Below are 21715 nucleotides of genomic sequence, written 5' to 3' on the forward strand. Positions count from 1 at the left end.
AAACATCAAGTCCAAATAATCTGTAAGCATCTAAAGTGCTGAAAGCCACTTCTGTTACCCTTCATCAGCTGATGGGTGGAGAGGATTTCCAGAGCTACAGGCACTTCTGGGGGGATTAGCTATCATACAAAAAAGCCGTGGCTAAGGACTTGCTTCCTTGTTCTATATCTGGTACCAGAACTCTCTAATCTTCACTGGGAGAAAAATGTCTATCCAGTAAGTATTCCTAAGAGACCTTCTATTGTGCCTTTGTGGTAGCAGATGGAGTATTTCAGGATGTTCTAAAGAGATAGTATTAGATGATGGCTTGCTTAAGAAGGCCCGTGGACCTGGCTGGAGAGATTACTCCTTGGAGTGAACTGAACATACAAAGTTCACATTTAGATGGTGATGAGATCTGTATGAATTGCAATATAACTAGAATGCAGTTATGAATACAGAGTTGAGTTTTATGTCTTGTCTGGTCATATCCTACCTGTGACTCTCTGGCAAATTACATGTGCTTTTAAGTCTAAAATACTTAATTATGAAATGTTTTCCAACTATTAAGTAATGTCATAATACTACTTACCCTACTTTATTGTTGAGAGATTTAAATGCTCATGTACAATATTAAATTCTTTTTATAAAGTATCTAATAATAAGTTATTTATAAAAATAGAATTAAGAGGTCTAGTCACAACTGCACTTTAAGAAATTATAAAACAGAAGCAAATATAAGACAGAAGAAATAGGCACACACAAAACAGTTCAGAACCTGAATCTCTTGATCTAGGTCTTGAAAGCACTATAGCTCCTGAGGATTGGTAGAAACATGAAATGATAGGAAGGAAGAACTAATAGCATAGTATGGTGAATAATAAAAGGTGGTACACCTGACCCTGAATGCTGATCTCATTCTGTGAGAATGAATGAGTCCATGAGAATGTCAGAGAAGCTTCAGCTGTGTGTCTCTAAAGCAAGGTAGATCTTGAGAAGAACAGTGTGTGTGTCACAATTCAGGAAGAGGAGTGAACACAGCAGGACTAGTTGATATGTCTTAAAGAGCATGCAGAATTGCAGAAAGTAGGATTTGGACTATACAGACACTGTTATTAAAAGTGAGGAAAATCCATTTGATATGAAAGAAAGAGCCTGAGCAGCGTCCCATAAAACTCTAAATAGGCTGGGCTGCAGCCCAACTAGAAGGAGTCTAAATAATCTTTCTCCTCTGCCCCCCTGAACCTCTGAGAATCAACCTAGACTTCTTTCTCATTATCCTACATTTCAGAATTGAGCACCCTGCTGGTGGCTACAAGAAGCTATTTGAAACTGTGGAGGAACTGTCCTCACCACTAACAGCTCATGTCACAGGTTGGTCTCATTGATCCTAATTTGTTTGTTGTAGATTCTAAATTGGGGTCTTGATATATAGCCTAGGTTAGTGTAAAACATGTCACCCCTCTTGCTTTAGCCTCTGAGCACTGGGTTCAGGCCACCACAGTCTGACTCTTCTGACAGTTTCTTTTCTGTCAAGATCATTTTTCTCAGGTTTCATATTCATTCCGGTCTCTCAGCACTGGTTGTTTTAACAAGACAAGTGTCTGAGTGTTTTTCCTTGAAGGGTGGTGGTGTCATGCCTATTACAACAGAAGAACTTGCAGATTACAGTGTTGTTACAATCCAATTATTTTGCCATATGTTTTTCCTATCAGTGGCTTAAATTTTTTGGAACTCCCTTCACTTTCTAAAGGCCAAATTTATTCCATGGGAATATTGTGACAACTAAGAGGTAATTTAGATAAAGTATTAGATGCCAAGTAAGAAATAGGCAGCAGTCACTGTTACTATATCAGCTCTATCAGAAGGTCTTACTGGGTATAAAAAAAATGCTATGGGAAATGTCAGTGCAAATCTTTCCTCTGCTTCCTGATCTATAAAAAAGCAGTCAACACTCCTCAGCAAATTGTAGAAGAAAACCTGATGTTCTATCCAAAGATAAGCTGACAAATGACAAATGGAGGGGTAGCTAGGGAATCTAGTAAGTGGTACCACCTGTTCTCTCACTTTCCTGCAGGTAGAATTCCCCTCTGGCTTGCTGGGAGTCTCCTTCGATGTGGGCCAGGGCTCTTTGAAGTTGGATCTGAGCCCTTCTATCACCTGTTTGATGGACAAGCCCTTTTGCACAAGTTTGACTTTAAGGAGGGCCACGTCACATACCATAGGAGGTAAGTCAGCACTGTATTTCATGACTGTCCTCACCAGAGTAAAGCCTATCTCAGTTTTCCTCCTGTGGGAACTTTCATCTTCCTGAATATAGAGCAGACCTCCACGCTCATTTCTCATTTCTTCACACTCCATAAAGGTCCATGTATCTACAAGGTCACCTGAGAATGGTAAACTGAGATCATTGGAGACAAGAGCTCAGAACCAAACATGGCTGTTTTCAAATCCTGAACATACCAGGCACTGCTTATCTTCACTGATGACTTCTGGAAGGAAACTGGCCTTCTTTTATTTGTCATCTGTAAAATAAAAGAAATGATAAAATCTCCTCAATAGAATTTACTCATGACTAAATGAGAATAAAATGCTTAACTCATAGTAAGAATGCAGTAGATATAAAGCTGCTGTTACTATTGTAATTATTAGACTACTGGTTATCTTGGTTCCTTTCATTTTTTGTCATCAGAAAGACCTGAGAAAGTGGCTAGTGATGGCTCAAGTGGTAAGGGTGCTTGCCACTAAGCCTGAACATATGAGTTCAATTCCCACATAGTAGGAGAAAACAGACTCAAGCAAGTTGTCCTCTAATGTCTAAATGCATTCAGTGTCACATGTACATTTTCTTGTGTGCATGTATACACACACACACACACACACACACACACAGTGTTTAAAAAATTTTAAAGACTGGGGGGAAAAAGGTGTGCCACGAGGGAGGGAGGGACCAAGTATGTCACAGAAACACTAGAGATAGAGACAGAGAAGAGACATATGGGGAGAGGAGAGATACAGAGAAAGATCAAGATCAAGATAGAAAGCTTTTAACAGCAGTTATTTGCTGAAGGGCTAGAGCAATGGCTCAGCGGCTACTTCTCATATTGTGTCAGCTGTAGCCCACGACTGTCTGCAACTCCAGACCAAGGAGATTTGATAACCTGTCTGGCCTCTGTGGGCTACAGGCACACATGTAGTACACAGACATACATGCTGGCCAAAAACAATATACATAACAATAATATTAGAAATAATAATTTTAATAGTAGTAACAATAAAGAGTTACTGCTAAAGCCATCATTCCAAGAAACCCCCACACCAGCACAGTAAATATCATGATTATTATTTGAATGTTCAGGTTTGCTAGCGGTATGATCAACATGGATTTCAAGCATTTTGAAGAGGTACCAAAGGAAGAGTAAGGAGAAAGTAAAACTAGGATTTAACAGTGACAAAAGAGAAGCAGGGCTTTCCAAGCCTAAGTTTTTCTGGGAAAGTAATTTTGGAGTTTAGACAAAGCTTTTGTATACATTATAATGTATACTTTGATATACATCCCTCCTCATAAACACAAAAAAAATCAGAATTTACTTTGCCCCCCATGTGACAAACCTTAGGCAGCATTTGCCATGTAGTCTCAAAAATGGCTCAGCAGTTTATTCTGTAGAAGAGATAAAATTCAACAATAACCAAGTTTTAAAGTATACAATGGATTCTGAAATTAAAAAGAAACACAAAGTCAATGAAAGAAATATAACCCACCACACTGTGTCCTATAATGTGATGAGTTACGTGTGTGAAGTACTCAAATGTCCTAGTTCACTTTCTATTTCTGTAACAAAAATGATGTCCAAAATCAACTTGGAAAGGAAAGGCTTTATTTCATCTTACACTTTATGGTTTATCAATAGGGGAAGCCAAGTCAGGAAGGAGTCAGGAAATGGAGCAAAGACCATGTTGAAATACTCTCTATTGGTTTACATGTTCTCTCTCTCTCTCTCTCTCTCTCTCTCTCTCTCTCTCTCTCTCTCTCTCTGTCTCTCTCTCCATCTCTCTCCATTTCTCTCTTCTTCCTTCTCTTTACCTCTCTTTGCTTTCTTTCTAAGATTATTTTTTGAAATTTTATTTCATGTGTATGTCTGCCTGTTTGTATATCCCTGTGCCACATTCATGCACTGGCTACAGAAGCCAGAAGAGGGTGTCAGATCCCTTAGGAGTGGAATTTCAGACAGTTGTGAGCTACCACATAGGTATTGGGAATTGAATCAATGTACTCTGGAAGAGTAGTCAATAGTCTTAATAGCTGAGCCATCATTCCAGCCTTCTGCCTGCCTTCTTATACAACCTGCTCAGTAGCTGTACTACCCAGTGAAGGCTGGAATCTCCCACATTAATCATTCATAAATAAATAAATAAATAATAAATAAATAAATAAATAGATGCTCCATGAATTTCTATAGGCAGTTTGATGAAGGCATCTTCATCAATTAAAGTTCCTTTTTCCCAAAGACTGTAGTTTATATCAAGTTGATGAAAACTATCCACCACCCTGTGGGGCTGTAGCATTATATGAGATAATCTAACTATGGCTACTGTTGCAATCACATATATAAACCAGTTAACCTTCAGCACCTCAGTTTCCATATCAATCACAGTTAGGTTTAGAAGACTCAATTTAAGGTCTTTTATTTTTATTTCTTACCCATAAAACAGAGCTGATGGTTCTCTCTATTCTTTTTTAGTTCATAATTCCAGTTTGATAGAAACACATTGACTCCAAGCTTCACGTGTCCTCCATGAATGGCCTACTTACATCCTTTCTCCATTTCTCAATGTCTTTCAGATTCATCCGCACTGATGCTTATGTTCGAGCAATGACTGAGAAGAGGATTGTCATAACAGAATTTGGCACCTGTGCTTTCCCAGACCCCTGCAAGAATATATTTTCCAGGTTAATGAAACCAAACTGCATTTTACATCAGCCTTTTATTGTTCATGTAGCTTAAAAGTTATTGAACTGGAAAAATAATTTGCTTCTGCAGGTTCTTTTCTTACTTTCGAGGAGTAGAGGTTACTGACAATGCCCTTGTAAATATCTACCCAGTGGGAGAAGATTACTATGCCTGTACAGAGACCAACTTTATCACAAAAGTTAACCCAGACACCTTGGAGACAATTAAGCAGGTAGGACACTGTGCTCAGGGAACATTGCTCTAGCACATAAAATTGGGAACATAGAATTCAAACATTAGGATAAATTCAACAACAACAAAAAAAAAATGAGGCAGATTAAGTTTCAATTTCTTGCTAGATATGTAACGTGATAAAATTTATTTCTTAATCTATTACATTTTAAATACATAAATGGGATGAAATCACTTCAAATAGCTAACATTTGTTCATTTGTAACACAAGTATTTTCAGATACCTTTCTATGTATCAAAACTTGTGTAAGATACAAGGAATGTATAAATGAGTAACACAGCACTGTCTCTGACCCATAAGAAATAAATAGCAGTGTTCAAAAATTGCAGCTATTAATATTGAAAATCTGCCATTGGTGGTTTTAGGCAACTATGTTGAGATTCCTTGCTCAGTCTTAATGCAGGAGGGAGGGGCTTGGTCCTGTCTTAACTTTGTTGACTCCCCAAGGAATACCTTAAGCTTTCTGAAGAGTGGATGGGGAATGGAGTGAGGGAGAGGTGGATGGATCAGGAGGAGGGAAGTGAGGAGGAATTGTGGTTGGTATGTAAAATGAATTAAGATTTTAAAATAAAAACCAAAATATTAGAAAATGGCACATAACTGAGAAATTACACAGTCTTCTTGAATATTTCTTAAAATAGATACACAAAATATTAAAAGTATTGTGCTTGTCTTTAGTAAACTTAACTCCTAAATGGGGTTGCAATATTGAAGACAGAGATGGAGAAATATGGGACATGTTTGTAGAAATTGATAATACGCTTTTTAGACTAGATCTACAGCAGTTCTCTGTGAAAGCTTTGGGCAGGAGATGGCTCTTTACTGTAGGGCTGTCTCACACACTGTAGAGACTTGATGGTCTTGACCTTGTCTACTAAATACAGGAAATATCCTTGATCACTATGCAAATCAAAAATGGCTAGGATATTTATCACAATCTTTCAACTGAGAACTAGTAATCCAGAAGTGTGAATAGTTTCAAAAGGTAGTTTCAAAGGGAGCAGTGGAACACAATTGGGTAAATCTGAAAGCTTAAATAATGAACCCAAAATTTGAAGTAATTGATTTTCCTGATGGAATGTTACTGAAAGTCTTTGCTCAAAGAAATTATATAAACAGTTATACTTTAAGGTGTTTACTTGGAAATGGGAGTACAAAGGAGATAAGGGTTATCTAGATGGTCAGTCATAGAATTCAGGACTATAAATGACATTAATGTGATGTTGTTTTCAAAGAGATAGAAGAAAGGAGTCTGGGCACTTTGCCATTAGTTTATTGACAAACACAATGTCAATATCAACACCATACCCATAGTATACAATTGAAGCTGAAAGGACCCCCAAGATTCTTTTTCATCCCACAGGTTGATCTTTGCAACTATGTCTCAGTCAATGGTGCCACTGCTCATCCACATATTGAAAATGATGGAACTGTTTATAATATCGGCAATTGCTTTGGGAAAAATTTTTCTATTGCCTACAATATTATTAAGATACCTCCACTGCAACCAGGTGAGTCTGTTATCAAAAATTCTGGAAATACAGGATATAGATCATAATATCAGGATTATTCTCAGGCTTGATAAGACTTGCTTTCATTTCTGTTCTACCAGGTAACTAATATCCAGAGGCAAGACAATAAGCAATGATGGCTTCAAATACAGAAATCAAAGGGTTAAGTTCTATTTTGCAATGTTTCAAAAACTAGTACATATGTGTATTTAAATATTATTTGAATTTATATTTAGTATTTATTGAGCATTTATTCATATGCCAAGAAAAATATTGAGCTCTTCTTTGGGTAGACTGAAAACTTTTGGGAGTGAGGCAATTGCCATGATTTAAGAAGTCATTTATATTATTTTCTCATGCCTGAACTTTAGTGTGTATAGTACTTATTTGACAGAACAATTAATATCACTCATCCATGTTTTAGTTTTAAGGAATTTTGCATTTACCAAACTAAACCACTTTACTCCCCTGGATTTAAACCTGACCTCCACTTATTCTAAGATGTGACTCCATAATATTTTCCCTATGTGTTTTTTCAAATTTGCTACTATTTGGAGTTTCCTAGGTTAGGACCTCTTCACAATGAAAAGAAATCATCAGAACATGGACAGATCTGACAAACAAGACGGGCCTCTTAAAGAAGAGCAACTTGGTGCTTTCTGGGTAGGGGGAGATCCCCTTCCCTGGAAGAGACTGAAACTGTTTCTGACAGTAAACCACAGTCTAAAGGAAAAGAGCCTATTGAAGTGAGGATACCCAGGCTAAGACCAATCAGAAAAGAGAGGGAGGCCTGAGTGAAGAAGAGTCTATCAAAAGTTTTCCCAGAGACCCGGAGTGGAGTCAGATCCCTGGAGTTTCTCCCATGCCCACAATCAAAGCAGTTTGTCTGTTAAAATCAAAGTTGGGGTGTTTGTTCTTTAATTCTGTCTGTGGCTAGTGCATCTTTGTTCTCAAGTCAGCTTGTGACTTGCTTTCATCCTATCAAATGCCTTCAGGTCTGTACCTGTTACTTTCTGTTCAGGATCCTCAGCTGCCATGTCCTCTGCTTCAGTTCTTTAGCTGACAGAATTTCAGTGGCTCCTTGCTCTCCAACTGTCACTTCACTTTCCTGAGAGAGGCTTCTTTCTAAGACATACAAATTTTTATTCTTACCCCAGGAGGAACTTAGTGACACCCTTAGGTAACCACCCCTCACTCAAGAACCCCTTAACAACATGTCATTCCACTAAGATGTCCCAATGATTCAAGAGATAAATACAAGCTCTGAAAAAAAAATCCACATCTGAAAATTAATTTTTTATTTATTGCTGATATAAGCTGTTTTATATGAAGAAGAGAAAGAAGAAAAAGATGAGGATGATGATGATGTTCTAAAGCCTTTAAAACCTTTTTATTTCAGACAAGGAAGATCCAATAAACAAGTCAGAGATTGTTGTGCAGTTCCCCTGCAGTGATCGGTTCAAGCCATCTTATGTACACAGGTACTTTGAAGATTAGATCAAATTTAAAGATCTCCTTTGTCTACCTGGCCAGGACACTTAGAGAAAATTAAGTTTAAAGCAAATTTCATGTAAGCATTGTAGATATGAACAACTATATATAGCTTGTGTAGATCTATTTCTTTGTAACCAAGAACCAGCCCTTCCATTCACAAGCTTATTGCTTATTTGTGTTTCTGAACAGTTTTGGTATGACTCCCAACTATATCGTTTTTGTGGAGACTCCAGTCAAAATTAATCTTTTCAAGTTCCTTTCTTCATGGAGTCTTTGGGGAGCCAACTACATGGATTGTTTTGAGTCCAATGAAAGCATGGGGGTATGTCTGATTCATTTATTCATCTGTTAAATGTAATATTGAGAGAATAAGTATAATTCTTTCCTTTATACACTAATCAAAATATCTCCCTACTTTTCCAGGTTTGGCTTCATGTTGCTGATAAAAGAAGAAAAAAATATCTCAATAATAAATACAGGACCTCCCCTTTTAATCTCTTTCATCATATCAATACTTACGAAGACAATGGGTTTCTGATTGTGGATCTCTGTTGTTGGAAAGGGTAAGAAATCATGTTGCTTTAATGTCCTATCTCCAGTTTCTTCTGCAAACAAAGTGCTTTAATAGAAGTGAAGCCCTTGTTGTTCATGTTTTTGTTTTTTCTTATTTTGCATATCAGTTATTTTTCTCCCATCCTTCCATGCCCACACCACCCCCATCCAATTCCCCACCCACTCCACAGGGAGGGTGAGGCCTTCAAGAAGATATCATGAAAATCTGTCAGGTCATTGGAGTAGGGCCTAGGCCCTCCCTCTTGTCTCTAGGCTAAGGGAGTATCCCTCCATGGGAATACACTCCCAAAGTCCTTTCCTGCACATCCTGGTTCCACTGTCAGAGGTCCTATAGACTGCCCAGGCCTTCTAGCTGCCCACATTCAGGGGGTCTGGGTCAGTCCTATGCTGGTTTGCGAGCTATCAGTCTGGGGTCCATGAGCTCCCCCTTGTTCAGGTCAGCTGTCTCTGTGTATTTCTGTAGCCTGGCCTTGACCCCTTTGCTCATCTAAGTGTAGCATAATAAAAGCAATATACAGTAAACCAACAGCTAACATCAAACTAAACTGAAAGAAACTTAGTGTGATTTCTCTAAAATCAGGGACAAGACAAGGCTGTCCACTCTCTCTATATCTCTTCCGTATTGTACTTGAAGTTCTAGCTAGATTAATAGACTGCAAAAGGAGATCAAGGGGATGGATAAAAATTGGAAAGGAAGAAGTCAAACTTTCACTATTTGCCCTTGTTGTTTAATGTGAACTTTGTTATAAGCACTTTCTCACTAGCCTGGTCCCACAGCCATGTCAGTCCCAAATAACATAGAGACACTGTATTAGTTATAAAACTGTTGTAACATTACTAGTGTTTCCTATTGGCTATCTCTGTCTTAAAAAATTAATCCATAATTACTAATATATATTTTTCTACATGGTCTTATCTTACTGAGAACACCAGACTTGTGTCCTCTCTTTGCAAGATCACATTGAGACTCTACTACGTTTCCCAGAATCCTCCACCTCTCCTAGTCCCACCTGTCTTGCTTTCCTATAGGCCAACAGTGATTTATCCATTAACCAATAAGAGAAACATATTTACAGAATGACATCTTCCACATATGAAAAGGGAAGTAGTATGAAATAGTAAAAAGTGTAATTGATAATTATCAGAGAGTTCAGAAAACTCAGAAATAGACTTACCATCAGAGCTATAGTTAATGAAAACCAACTGGCTCTGAACCAGACCCAAAAATAGAAGGTTCTGTGACTCAGAAAGTATGTTTAAACTTCACAAGCTCTCAAGCTCTGTTCAACCCCTTGAGCCCTCCCTAATTCTGAAAAATGCTATTCTCAGGCTAGTCATTAAAAATACATTGATTCCTAAAGACAGAGTGGAGACAGTGAAGCATGGCAAAGAGTATATAAGGCTGCTGTTACTGCAACATATTCATGCGGCAGACCTCTGTTCCTCTGTTTTCCCCTTAGTGAACAGGAGAAGGAAATGGTTCTTACACTTTTTTTTCTGGGTTGTGGCCTACAGAACAACCAGACATATGTGCTGTCAACATCATGAATTACCTCTAAAATTATTTGTGGTTGGTTAGGTGTGGTGGTGCATGCATTAAATCCCACCTTTTGGGAGGGAGAGGAAGGAAGGTCTTACTTGCAAGGCCAACTTGGGCTACATTAGACCCTGCTTCAAAACAAAATAAGACAAATTATTTGTAATTGTGTTCATTCTTGAATTCTTGTTTTCACAGGTTTGAGTTTGTTTATAATTACTTATATTTAGCCAATTTACGTGAGAACTGGGAAGAAGTGAAAAGAAATGCCATGAAGGCTCCTCAGCCTGAAGTCAGGAGATATGCACTTCCTTTGACAATTGACAAGGTAATATCCTTTACAAGGATTTCGCATATAAAGTGTGTTTTCATCTCTCTTGGAAACTGTCATGCTTATACATATAATCGTCAAATTTCATATCTGGCAGGAGCTTTAAAAACACTACATAAACCTCTCATTTTACAAATGAGGAAACTGAAGCTGGAAAAAAAAATCAGTGATTTAGAAAAGACAACTTCCACAGAACACAGACGAGATATACTTTTCTTGATACTAATTCTGTGATGTTTTCAGTTGTAAAATCCCTTTGGAAGCATACTTAATGACTGTAAATCCAGTAGTTTCTAGCATTATTTGTCAGTTGTATAAATATTCTAAATAATTTTAAATGTGGATAAATGAAGGATTAAAAAGCATTCTTTCAAGAACTCAGTTCATCTAAAGATGCCATTAGACAACAAAATAATTAATAAAATTATACAGTTATGGGAATTCAGGATATTGCTTTGGAGGTTTGGTAACTGAAATAACTGCAGTAGACACAAGAAAAATAGGATTCAAATTAATGTATAAGAACCCTTGAGAAACATGAAACTAACAGTTGAGTCTTAAATACTCTCTTGACAAGGTAAAACAAAGTAGGGACCCATGAACACAACAGAAGGGTCATTTTCAGAAAAAAAAAAAAAACTGGATAATAGATGTTATCTGAAACAAAGATCCTCTGTGCTCCAGGCATTTCTTCCTCTGTGATGTGAGTTTCACCTTCCTTTGGAAATGAAAAGTTTGAAGGTAACTGTGAGACTCTGCTTAAGTAGACAAGGTGATTTGGGGGAAAACACAGTCTGGAACTGCTGTTGTTACCCATCTATGAAATACTGTAGGAATCAGTAGGTCTACACTACCATTAAGAAATTATGCTTTTAAAGGGAGTTTGTGACTTAGAGACAGAGAAAAGCAAACCCAGCTTAGAGGGTGGATCCTCTTGCCTGTAAAAATACCTGCAAGCTGATAAAAAAATAACAGTTGGATAAAATTTGGCTCTGAAGATAGGGTAAAAAACTGCAAAAGCAAAGAGTTTTACCAGAAAAAAAAAGTAAATAGGACTTAACAGAGCAGTATAACAGAGTCCCTGGGATGCTTCATTGTGAGCCGAGGAGAGGCTGGAGTTCGTAAGAACTGTTGGAAAGATGAATTAGAGTGAGACTGTACAGGGGCTTTCTTTATCAGACTCTGGGTAGCATGTAATTGGTAAGGGCTCACTGACAGAGTTAAAATGTGTTGATGGGCAGTGTATGACATGGATACCTCTGGGAATGGTGTGTAGGACAAATTGGGTAGCAGACAGTCTAAAGCTAAAATCTCTTTTAGAATATAAATGTTCTTCTGCAATCTCAAAGCTCTTTCAATCCCATTCACTCTAAGATCTAGCTGTAGCTTTTGTATTTTAATATTGCCTGCCCTGCTACCACTCCTACTATAAATTTCCTTCCATTAAAAGTGCACTTACTATCCTTTATTACCTTGAAACAGTCACTTTCCATTTTCACTCAATTTATCTTTCATGATCAATAATTATGAACATCCTTGTAGATAATCTTTTATTTAATCTCTTTATCAAACTTGTCAAAAATCATGCCATAGTTCAGTTAGATCATTTATCCTTTCTATATTTGTACCTCTGAGTCTAAATTTAAGTGATGCAAACACATGGTCATGTTAATTGGCACAACTGTAAATGTCTGACCAAAAAAAATCTTACTGCTTCATTTCCTAACTTTACTTATTGTCTTACTTTGCTTGTTAAATATCCCCTTCCTCTCATCACTTTTATACCTCCCACCCCACCTTCATATGTAACATTGACGAAGCTTTCTCTTCATCTGAAACAAATTAAAGTAAAAGAGTCACAGATTCCTGCTGCCTTAATACCACCCACCAGCATTTGCACCTATATCCTGAATATCTGTCTTCCTAACTAGAGCGTATCTTTCTCATCCTTGCAGTAGATACATCACTCCAGCAATTCTCCCCTTCCTCTATCCCTCTAAGATCATCTTTTTCTGCTATTCTTAATGGAGCATAATTAATACACACAATATCCTCACCAAGTCCTCCGAACACATGTTGCCTCAACAAGCTACCAGTACACCTACACCTACCTTTCTATGGAAGGCCTATAACTCAGCCTCCCATTCTATATTTTTGTGTCTTTACTGCTTTGACATATTATTTTAAAGTAGCATGCATAAAATCTCTCCCTGTTTCTGAATTTCAAGGTTCAAGTTATCAACCACCACCTCCACTTTTCTTTTTTACCTTTTTTTTTTTTTTTTTGGAGACACGGTATAGCCCTGGCTGTCCTGGAACTAGCTCTGTAGACCAGGCTGGCCTCGAAAACACAGAGATGGGCCAGCCTCTGTCTCCTGAGTGCTGGGATTAAAGGCATCACCACCTCCCAGCCTCACTTTTCCATTTAATATTCAACAGCAAAACAAGTGGATTACAGTGTACCCACCTGTAACAGCTTCAAGTATTCTGGGACAATACCAGCCTTTAATTGTTTAGAATGTATACCTAGGAGTTTAGTTCACTCTCTCACTTTCAAACACTATTTGGAACTATCAACTTTAAATCCATCCTGTCTCACTGACTCCAATGTTACCAGCCTAGCTAGAATCATTTTCTCTAAATTAGACTACTATAAAACAAACTGGTTTTGCTGAATCAAATCTTTCATTATTATTCACATTCACAAAACAAATACCCAAGTGTAGACTCAACAAAGGAACCAGAAGGATTTCTTTAGAAATAAATCACAATGGTATGTTATTTATCTACTCAAAACTCTCTGTAGTTTCTCCCAAATATCCACAGCAAAAACCCAGGTCCTTACTATAATCCATGTGCTTCACACAATCTAAACCTACGAGCTCCCCACAACGCTCTCTTAATTTCCACTGCACTGATCCCTGGTGCTCCTGGAACCTACTCAGCATCATTCTTCTCCAAGATTTGGACACTTTTTGTTTTGTTTGTGATTTTTATTTTATTTTGCTTTGGTTCTTTTTCTCCATGCTTGAATGTATTGCAGGTTTCCACATCTAAGAATGATAGGAGATGTCATTCTGTAAATGTGTTTCTCTTATTGGTTAATAAAAAAAAAAAAAAGCACTGTTGGCCAATAGGAAAGCAAGATAACTGGGACTAGGAGACTAGGAGGAGAGAGGAAGGAGTAGGGAGGAGATTGAAGATGGAGGATAGAGAGCAGAACACCAGCCCCTTTCTTTGGTAAGATAAGATCACGTGGAAGTACTTAGATTAATGGCTTAATATTTAAGACAGAGCTAGCCAATAAGAAATGCTAGTAGTAGGCCAACAGAATTATATCTAATACAGAGTCTAAGTGCGTTATTTGGGGCTGCCATGGCAGAGGGACAAGACTGGAGGGAAAAACTACTCTTAACATAATGGTGCTCACCTCTTAACATAAGAGTTTTATGTGAAATGTCGGTTATACAAAGAGACCTTCTGCAAAGGACCAAAGATTATGCAGTGAGAGTACAGCACATACTTCAGGAGTCAACCCATCAGAAATGCATATCTAATGGAGAGTAGGTATTATTTAGCAAGGCTGTAAGAAATATTGTCACCAGAGATGGACATATAATGGAGATACCTTATTTATAAGGGTAATAAGGAATATTGCCTTCTGAATGTGCTAACTGTCCTCACTGCTGGCTTCTTGTGTGATTTTTCCCACAGAACAACAATATATTAATTGTTTACTGGGCACATATATCTGTGGATGGTCTAGATGATTACTTTTCATTTAGCTTTATAATTCTGATATATAGAACTATAGTGGGACATGCTTCATAGCTGGACCTGTTTGTCTCACAAGGACTGTGGATTCTTATCAGCCTGCCTTATTCTCTAGGTCAGACTAACTACTCATGATCAGCTCATTTTCACCTCAGATCAAGTTCAGATGAGACTAAAGGCCTTTTGTAAATAGATCATGAGTTTAAAACCTTACAGCTATGTACAAGGTCAGAGGCACAGATGTCTACCAATGTTACTAAGAAAGTAATGCCAATTCTTCACTTGCTTGTCTACTAACAATAGATCTGTGTCTTAAAGTTGTTGTTGGTCATTGTGCCCTCTTTGTCTGTTTACAGCTTTGCTCCTAAGGCCTTAGACCTTTGTGTTACCATGGGAAATGACTCAGCTCCTTATTGCTTGTCCTAGGAATGTGCTTTTGACCAATGAGAGAAATGCCTTTTTTATCACTGCAAGGCTCCCAAAAGAGTAGAGTTTTTAGAATTCAAGGAGAAGCTAGAAGAAGAAGTTTGGAGAAGTTAGAAGTAGGACAGGATTATTAGAGTAAAAACAAAACGATAAAGAGCACATGAAATAAAAAGCAGGACCCTCAGATTGCATGAGAAGTTATTAACTCCCTCCTTCCCGGCTGAGAAGCATTTCACCTTTGGGACCCTGGGTAGGGGCTGGAGTGGATCTCTTAGCATTTACAGCCTACTCCGATCACCTATTAAAGTTTCAATCCCTCACATATTGGATCCCTCTTCTATTTCTGTTCCTACATTCATGCTACACAATATACTTTATTAAGTATATTTGTTGATCTCCAAATAGAACATAACCTTCACTGCCCCTGTAAAACTCCCTTCGATACCTAGAAGAGACTGCAAAATATGGTCCAGAAGTATTTACCACTGTTTTCAAACAATCATCTAAAAATCTGTGTGCACATGTGTGCATACCATTACATGCAAATATGAGGAGGTAAATGAGATAAATGCATTTTTCAACTGTTTAGATTTATTTAACTTTATTTTAGGTACAGTGGTGTAAAGTTGTCAGAACCCCTGGAACTGGAGTTACAGATAGTTGTGAGCTGCCACGGGGCCTCTGGAAAAGCAGCCAGTAGTCCAACTGCTGAGCTATCTCTCTGGCCCAGAGATAAATGTCTTTTTAAAAATCTAGCCTAGTAGGTTTTTATCTAACAATATAGCTACATGTCATTTTCATATATCTTAGCTAGAAAGCAATAATTGCTTTTAGCTTTGAGCAGTTGACATCTTTGTTGTTCTTCAGAAACAATATTTTTTTTCTTATTTTACATATCGATCCCTGTTCCCTCTACCTCCCAACCTCCCATGATTCCCCCCTCCCCACCCCTCCCCTTTCCCCCATGCACTCCTCAGGGACTATAAGACCTTCCAGGAGGGATCACCAAAATCCGCCATTTGGGGTAGGGCCTAGGACCTCACTCATGTCTCTAGACAAAGGGAGTATATCTCCATGGGGAATGTGCTCCCAAAGTCCTTTCATACACCAGGGATGCATCCTGGTTCCACTGTCAGAGGACCCATAGACTGTCCATACCTTCTAACTGAGACCCACATTCATGGGGCCTGGGTTGGTCCTATGCTGGTTTCCAAGCTATCAGTCTGGGGTTCATGAGTTCCCCCTTGTTCAGGTCAGCTGTGTCTGTGGGTTTCTGCAGCCTGGGCTTGACACCTTTGCTTATCACTTCTCCCTCTCTGCAGCTGGATTCCAGGAGATCTGCTCAGTGTTTAGCTGTGGGTGTCTGTTTTTGTTTCCATCAGCTATTGTATGAAGGTTCTGGGATGGCATATAAGGTAGTTATCAATCTCATTACCAGGGAAGGGCATTTAAGATAGCCTTTCAACTATTGCTTAGAGTGTTAGTTGGGGTCATCCTCATAGGTCTCTGGACATTTGCCTAGTGCCAGATTCCTCTTCAAACCTATAGTGGCTTCCTGTATTGTAGTATCTCTTTTCTTGCTCTCCTCTATTCTTCCCCTATTCTTCCCCTATTCAATCTGCCTGTTCCCTCGTGTTCTTTTCTCCCCTCCTCTTATCTCCTTCTCTTTCTCCTAACTCCCTCTCCTCTCATTGCTCCCCTCCCTCAGCAACCAATGTGCTCATGGGAGCTTATCCCTTTCCCTTTATATGGGGAACCATGTATGTCCCTCTTAAGGTCCTCCTTGTTTCCTAGCTTTTGTGGTGGTGTGAATTACAGGCTGGTGATCCTTTGTTCTATGTCTAAAATCCGTATATGAGTTCCTCTTTTTCTGACTGGGTCACCTCATTCAAGATGGTTTCTTCAAGTTCCATCCATTTGCCTGTGCATTTCAAGATTCCATTGTTTTTTTCTTTTTCTGCTGAGTAGTATTCCATTGTGTAAATGTAGTACATTTTCTTTTTTGTTTGTTTGTTTTTTGGGTTTTTTTTGAGATGATTTTTATTATTTTTATTTATTTAATTTATTATTTTACATGTCGATCCCAGTTCTCCCTCCCTCCCTCTTAGCCTCTCTGCCCCCTCACATGCACCCTGAACACCCTCCTCTCCCATCCCTCACCCCAATTCCACATGTAGGGCAATGCCATCCAGGTGGGATCATGTAAATCTGTCAAGTCATTTGAAGTAGGGACTAGGAGCTCCTGTCTCTAGGTTAAGGCAGTATCCCTCCATGGGGGATGTGTCCCCAAGGTCCTTTTGTGCACCAGGAATACATCCTGGTTCCACTGTCTGAGGTTAAGGGGTATCTAGATTGTTTCCAATTTCTAGCTACTGAAAGCAATGCTTCTATGAACATAGCTGAACAGATGTCTTTGTTGCATGGATGGGGATCATTTGGGTATATGCCTAAGAGTGGGATTGTCTGGTCCCATGGTAGACTGATTCCCATTTTCCTGAGGATCTCCAAAATGGCTATACAAGTTTGCACTCCCACCAGCAGTGGAGTTGTGTTCCCCTTTCTCCACATTCTCTCCAGCATAAACTGTCATTGGTGTTTCCAATTTTAGCCATTCTGACAGGAGTAAGATGGTATCTCAGAATTGCCCTGATTTGCATTTCCCTGATGGCTAAGGATGTTGAGCACTTTTTTAAGTGTCTTTCAGTCATTGTGGATTCCTCTATTGAGAATTCTCTATACAGTTATGTACCCCAGTTTTTAATTGGATTATTTGGTGTTTTGGTAAATAGCTTCTTGAGTTCTTTGTATATTTGGAGATCAGCCCTCTGTCAGATGTTATATTGGTGAAAACATTTTCCCACACTCGGGACTGTCATTTTGTCTTGTTGACTGTGTCCTTTGCCTTACAGAAGCTTCTCGGTTTGAGGAGGTCCCATTTATTAATTGTTGACCTCAGTGCTGTGCTACTGGTATTATGTTTAGCAAGCGGTCTGCTGTACCAATTCTTTCAAGGGTAACTCCCACTTTCTATTCTAAGAGGTTCAAACTGGCTGGATTTGTGTTGAGGTCTTTGATCCATTTGGACTTGAGTTTTGTGCATGGTGATAAACATGGATCTATCTGCAGGGGCAGTACCAGGACCGTTTGTTGAAGATTCTTTCTTTCTTTTTTTTTTTTTTTTTTTGTCTTTTTTTTTCATTGTATAAATTTAGCTTCTTTGTAAAAAAAAAAATCAGGTGTTCATAGGTGTGTGGGTCAATATTAGCATTTTCAACTCAATTCCATTGGTCTACCTATTTATTTTTGTGCCAATACCAAGCTGTTTTCAGGACTATAGCTCTATAGTAGGCCTTGAAGTCAGGGACAGTGATGCCTCTGAAGTTACTTTACTGCACAGGGTTGTTCTGGCTACCCTAGGTCTTTTGTTTTACCATATAAAGTCAGCTTGTGGCCAAGCAGGCAGATTAAGAATGGGATGGAGGCACACCCTAGCTCTGTGCCTTTGCTATGGTGCTTCACCTAAGGTTCAATTTCCTCATATGTAAAACATGGGAAAGTCCCTAGCATGATAAGTATGTCTATAGTACTCTTACTCCCTGGACAGTCCTTACTTCTTCCCGAGATTTTAAGTCTTGTTCTTGTTTTAATCTGAAGTCAAATTTCAACTCAGGCTGTTCTTAGGCCTTGTCTTTCTGACTCCTTAAAACAGACAGAAAGTATCCTCCACTCACTTGACAAGGGCATACTGCCTTATGTTCTGAGTCCATTGTAATACCCCATTCTTCTACTCACAAACAAGTGCTACCTATATTCTCCTTTATACTATTGTATTACAAAAGACCTGGATTGTAATACTCTTATGTCTTTTCCCAAAGTCCACACTTGCATGCCACATGTGCCATTTTAGCCCATCTTAGAGCTGTCTCCCCAACATCTAATATAACCCATGATCTACAGGAGCTGTTCAATAAGTGCTCATGAAGTAATCAAATAACCAAGATATTTTCAGTCATGCCAATTGCATTTGTAATGGAGAATTTGTAGACACTTGAAGAATCCCTAAATACCCTTTGACTTTCTAGCACCTAGCATGGTGCCTAGCATACAAGTAAGTAAAGAAACCAATTAGCCTGACTGATTGGCTATGTAGAAGAATGGAATTTTAGGAAAGGACAGTGTCATATGCCATGTTTTCTAAAGTCTAAGACTATTATCTAGACATTTAAGCTAGTTGGTATGGCTGTCACATCCAAGTAGAGTCAAACATTTACCCCTAAATCATGTATTTTTAATGGGTCACTTGTAACCTACCAATATGCCATCTGAAAGACTTTCAAATCTGATACAGTAGCCAACCATTTAATCTGTTCCTTATTTTGTTGTTCTTCCCTGCATGATGATCTCTGAAAAAAAGGGGACAAAATTTGAGAAGTCTTCATTTATAGATATTTGAATTTCCTTCCCTGCTCACTGAGATCTCTGTTATTTTCTTTCTAAGGCTGACACAGGCAGGAATTTAGTTACACTTGCCCACACAACTGCCACAGCCATTCTGTGCAGTGATGAGACGATCTGGCTGGAACCTGAGGTTCTCTTTTCAGGACCCCGTCAAGGTAAGATATTCTCGGGAAAACATAACTGAGAAGGAAACAGGTGTTCTACTTAAAGAGATTGAATTTTCCTATGTCTGTGTTCTATTTTTAAGCCTTTGAATTTCCTCAAATCAATTATAAGAAATATGGGGGGAAACCTTATACCTATGCATATGGACTTGGTTTGAATCACTTTGTTCCAGACAAGGTAATGAAGCACCTTAATAATACCCAATAGAACTTTTAGTCATATGCTAGTAAAGTAAAGCAGCTTATTAATTAACCAATTGCTTTTTCTTGAACACAAGCAGCTCTGTAAGCTGAATGTCAAAACTAAAGAAATCTGGATGTGGCAAGAGCCGGATTCTTACCCATCTGAACCCATCTTTGTTTCTCATCCAGATGCCCTAGAAGAGGATGATGGTAATGACAGCAATGCATATGTCTGAATTTCCCTTTATGCTGAAACTCTGTGTGTTTGATATTAGGAAGGAAGTTAGGCTGATTATTCCCTAACCTTCAAAAGTAATTCTTAAACTGTGATTGATACACCACTCAAGAATTGAAATTTCATTGAAAGTGACTTTCATCTGTGGTCAGGTGTTATTGATTGCTAATAGTGAAAAACAAACATACAAAGAACAAAAAAGCCACCACAGGGGGAAAAAAAAACTGTGTCAGAGTGGAGCTCTATATGGAAGGGATGAGAAGATGGTATGACAGCAAATTCTAGTTATTTTCTTTTCCCAAACCAAAATATATTTCTGAAAACGCAGATAGAGGTCTACGAAGGGAAATAGAATATTCTAGCAGATCAGTTAACATGCAGTTCTGGGAGTCTAGTGTCTGTTTCTTTCTTTCTTTGTTTCAGTAACTTGGGGCCTGGAAAGAATTCAGAGCCTCAGTATATAAGTGAGCAACTACGTTACATAGCATAAGTCTCAACTTAATGCTAGGGAGCATGGAGCTGGGTCAGTGATTGAGAGCGCTGCCTGCTCTTGTTGAAAACTGGGTTCAATTCTGAGTGCCCACATACATATCTTAACCACCTATAACTCAGGTGATCCAGCACCCTCTTCTGGCCTCTAGGAGCACCAGACGTACAGGTCCACAGACATGCAGGCAGGCAAAACACTGATACACTTTAAAATAATAAAAATTACTTTTAAAATTAATATAAGGACAGAGAAATATATTGTGCTGTGGGATTAATTTATTAAAATATGGGAAACTGTAGAAGTAATTAGGGGCCATTCTCTCATAAGTAGTTTTTACATTCATAGCACATATTCAAAAGTGTAAAAGTTATGTTTTCATTTTGTCTGAAAGTAGTAAATGTACATATATGTCTTGAAAATTACAATCATAACACACTCTTCTGTTTTAAAAGTTTTAAAGTATAAATGTTTACTTCATCATAACTTTGTGTAGTAAATAGAACAAAGACTATATTCTTATATTACAGATACAAACTCAAATCCATTAATTTAGTCAGCATTAATGAGTTCCTACTTTGATCTAATCATTGTAGTAGATACTGTGGTTACAGCTGTAAGAGAAAAAGCCAGAGTAACTCCCTTCCTGAGGTGGTCCTAGTCCGGGAAGAAATAATTTAGAGGAGGCCTTCAAGTGGTCACATAGTCAGGTAATTGAAGAGCCAGAACAAGCTAAGTCACATGATTTTCTCTATTTGTTAATTTAGTATCACCTTACTATCTATATAATTAAAATACCAGATAATCTTAAAACCTGATTTCAAAATTTCAAAACTACCTTAATTAACAGGTGTGGTTCTGAGCGTGGTGGTGAGCCCTGGAGCAGGAGAAAAGCCTGCATATCTCCTGATTCTGAATGCCAAAGATTTGAGTGAAGTTGCAAGGGCTGAGGTGGAGACTAATATCCCTGTTACCTTTCATGGACTGTTCAAAAGATCATGAACATATTCCAGGTCAGCAAAAAATGGCTCCATGGGTAAATTCACTTCTTGCCAGGCCTAGAAACCTGAGTTCAATCTCTGGAATCCACATAGTGAAAGGACAGAACTTACTCCTGGAATTTGTCCTTTGACCTCTATACACATACACCATGGTTCATACATGTCCACATGCAATAAATAAAAATGATTTTTAATTAAAGAAGAAAATATCAACATGTTCTAGCAAGACATGTTTCTAATGGCAAAGCCAAGAAGGCCACTAGCTCTAAGCTACAATCAAATTCTGTCTATTTTAGTTTGCTGTGTATCATGACTTTAAGTTGAATATAATTTTGCAGTGCTTTTTAGAAATCACAG

The 21715-nt window shown here is 38.3% G+C and overlaps 1 protein-coding gene across 1 annotated transcript; it reads left to right on the forward strand.

Annotated features, from left to right (window-relative positions):
* The first annotated feature begins 205 nt into the window (after window positions 1-205).
* On the forward strand, window positions 206-21489 carry Rpe65 (retinoid isomerohydrolase RPE65). Its single transcript, XM_051196072.1, has 14 exons — window positions 206-216; window positions 1271-1353; window positions 2057-2207; window positions 4823-4930; window positions 5022-5163; window positions 6548-6695; window positions 8095-8176; window positions 8379-8511; window positions 8613-8752; window positions 10498-10627; window positions 19329-19443; window positions 19536-19630; window positions 19734-19845; window positions 21208-21489. Exons 1-14 carry the CDS (start codon window positions 206-208, stop codon window positions 21357-21359), a joined length of 1602 nt encoding a protein of 533 aa, XP_051052029.1. The 3' UTR covers window positions 21360-21489.
* Window positions 21490-21715: the final 226 nt, after the last annotated feature.

Source organism: Phodopus roborovskii, unplaced genomic scaffold, assembly GCF_943737965.1.
Source record: "Phodopus roborovskii unplaced genomic scaffold, PHOROB, whole genome shotgun sequence".
NCBI classification, from domain to species: Eukaryota; Metazoa; Chordata; class Mammalia; order Rodentia; family Cricetidae; genus Phodopus; species Phodopus roborovskii.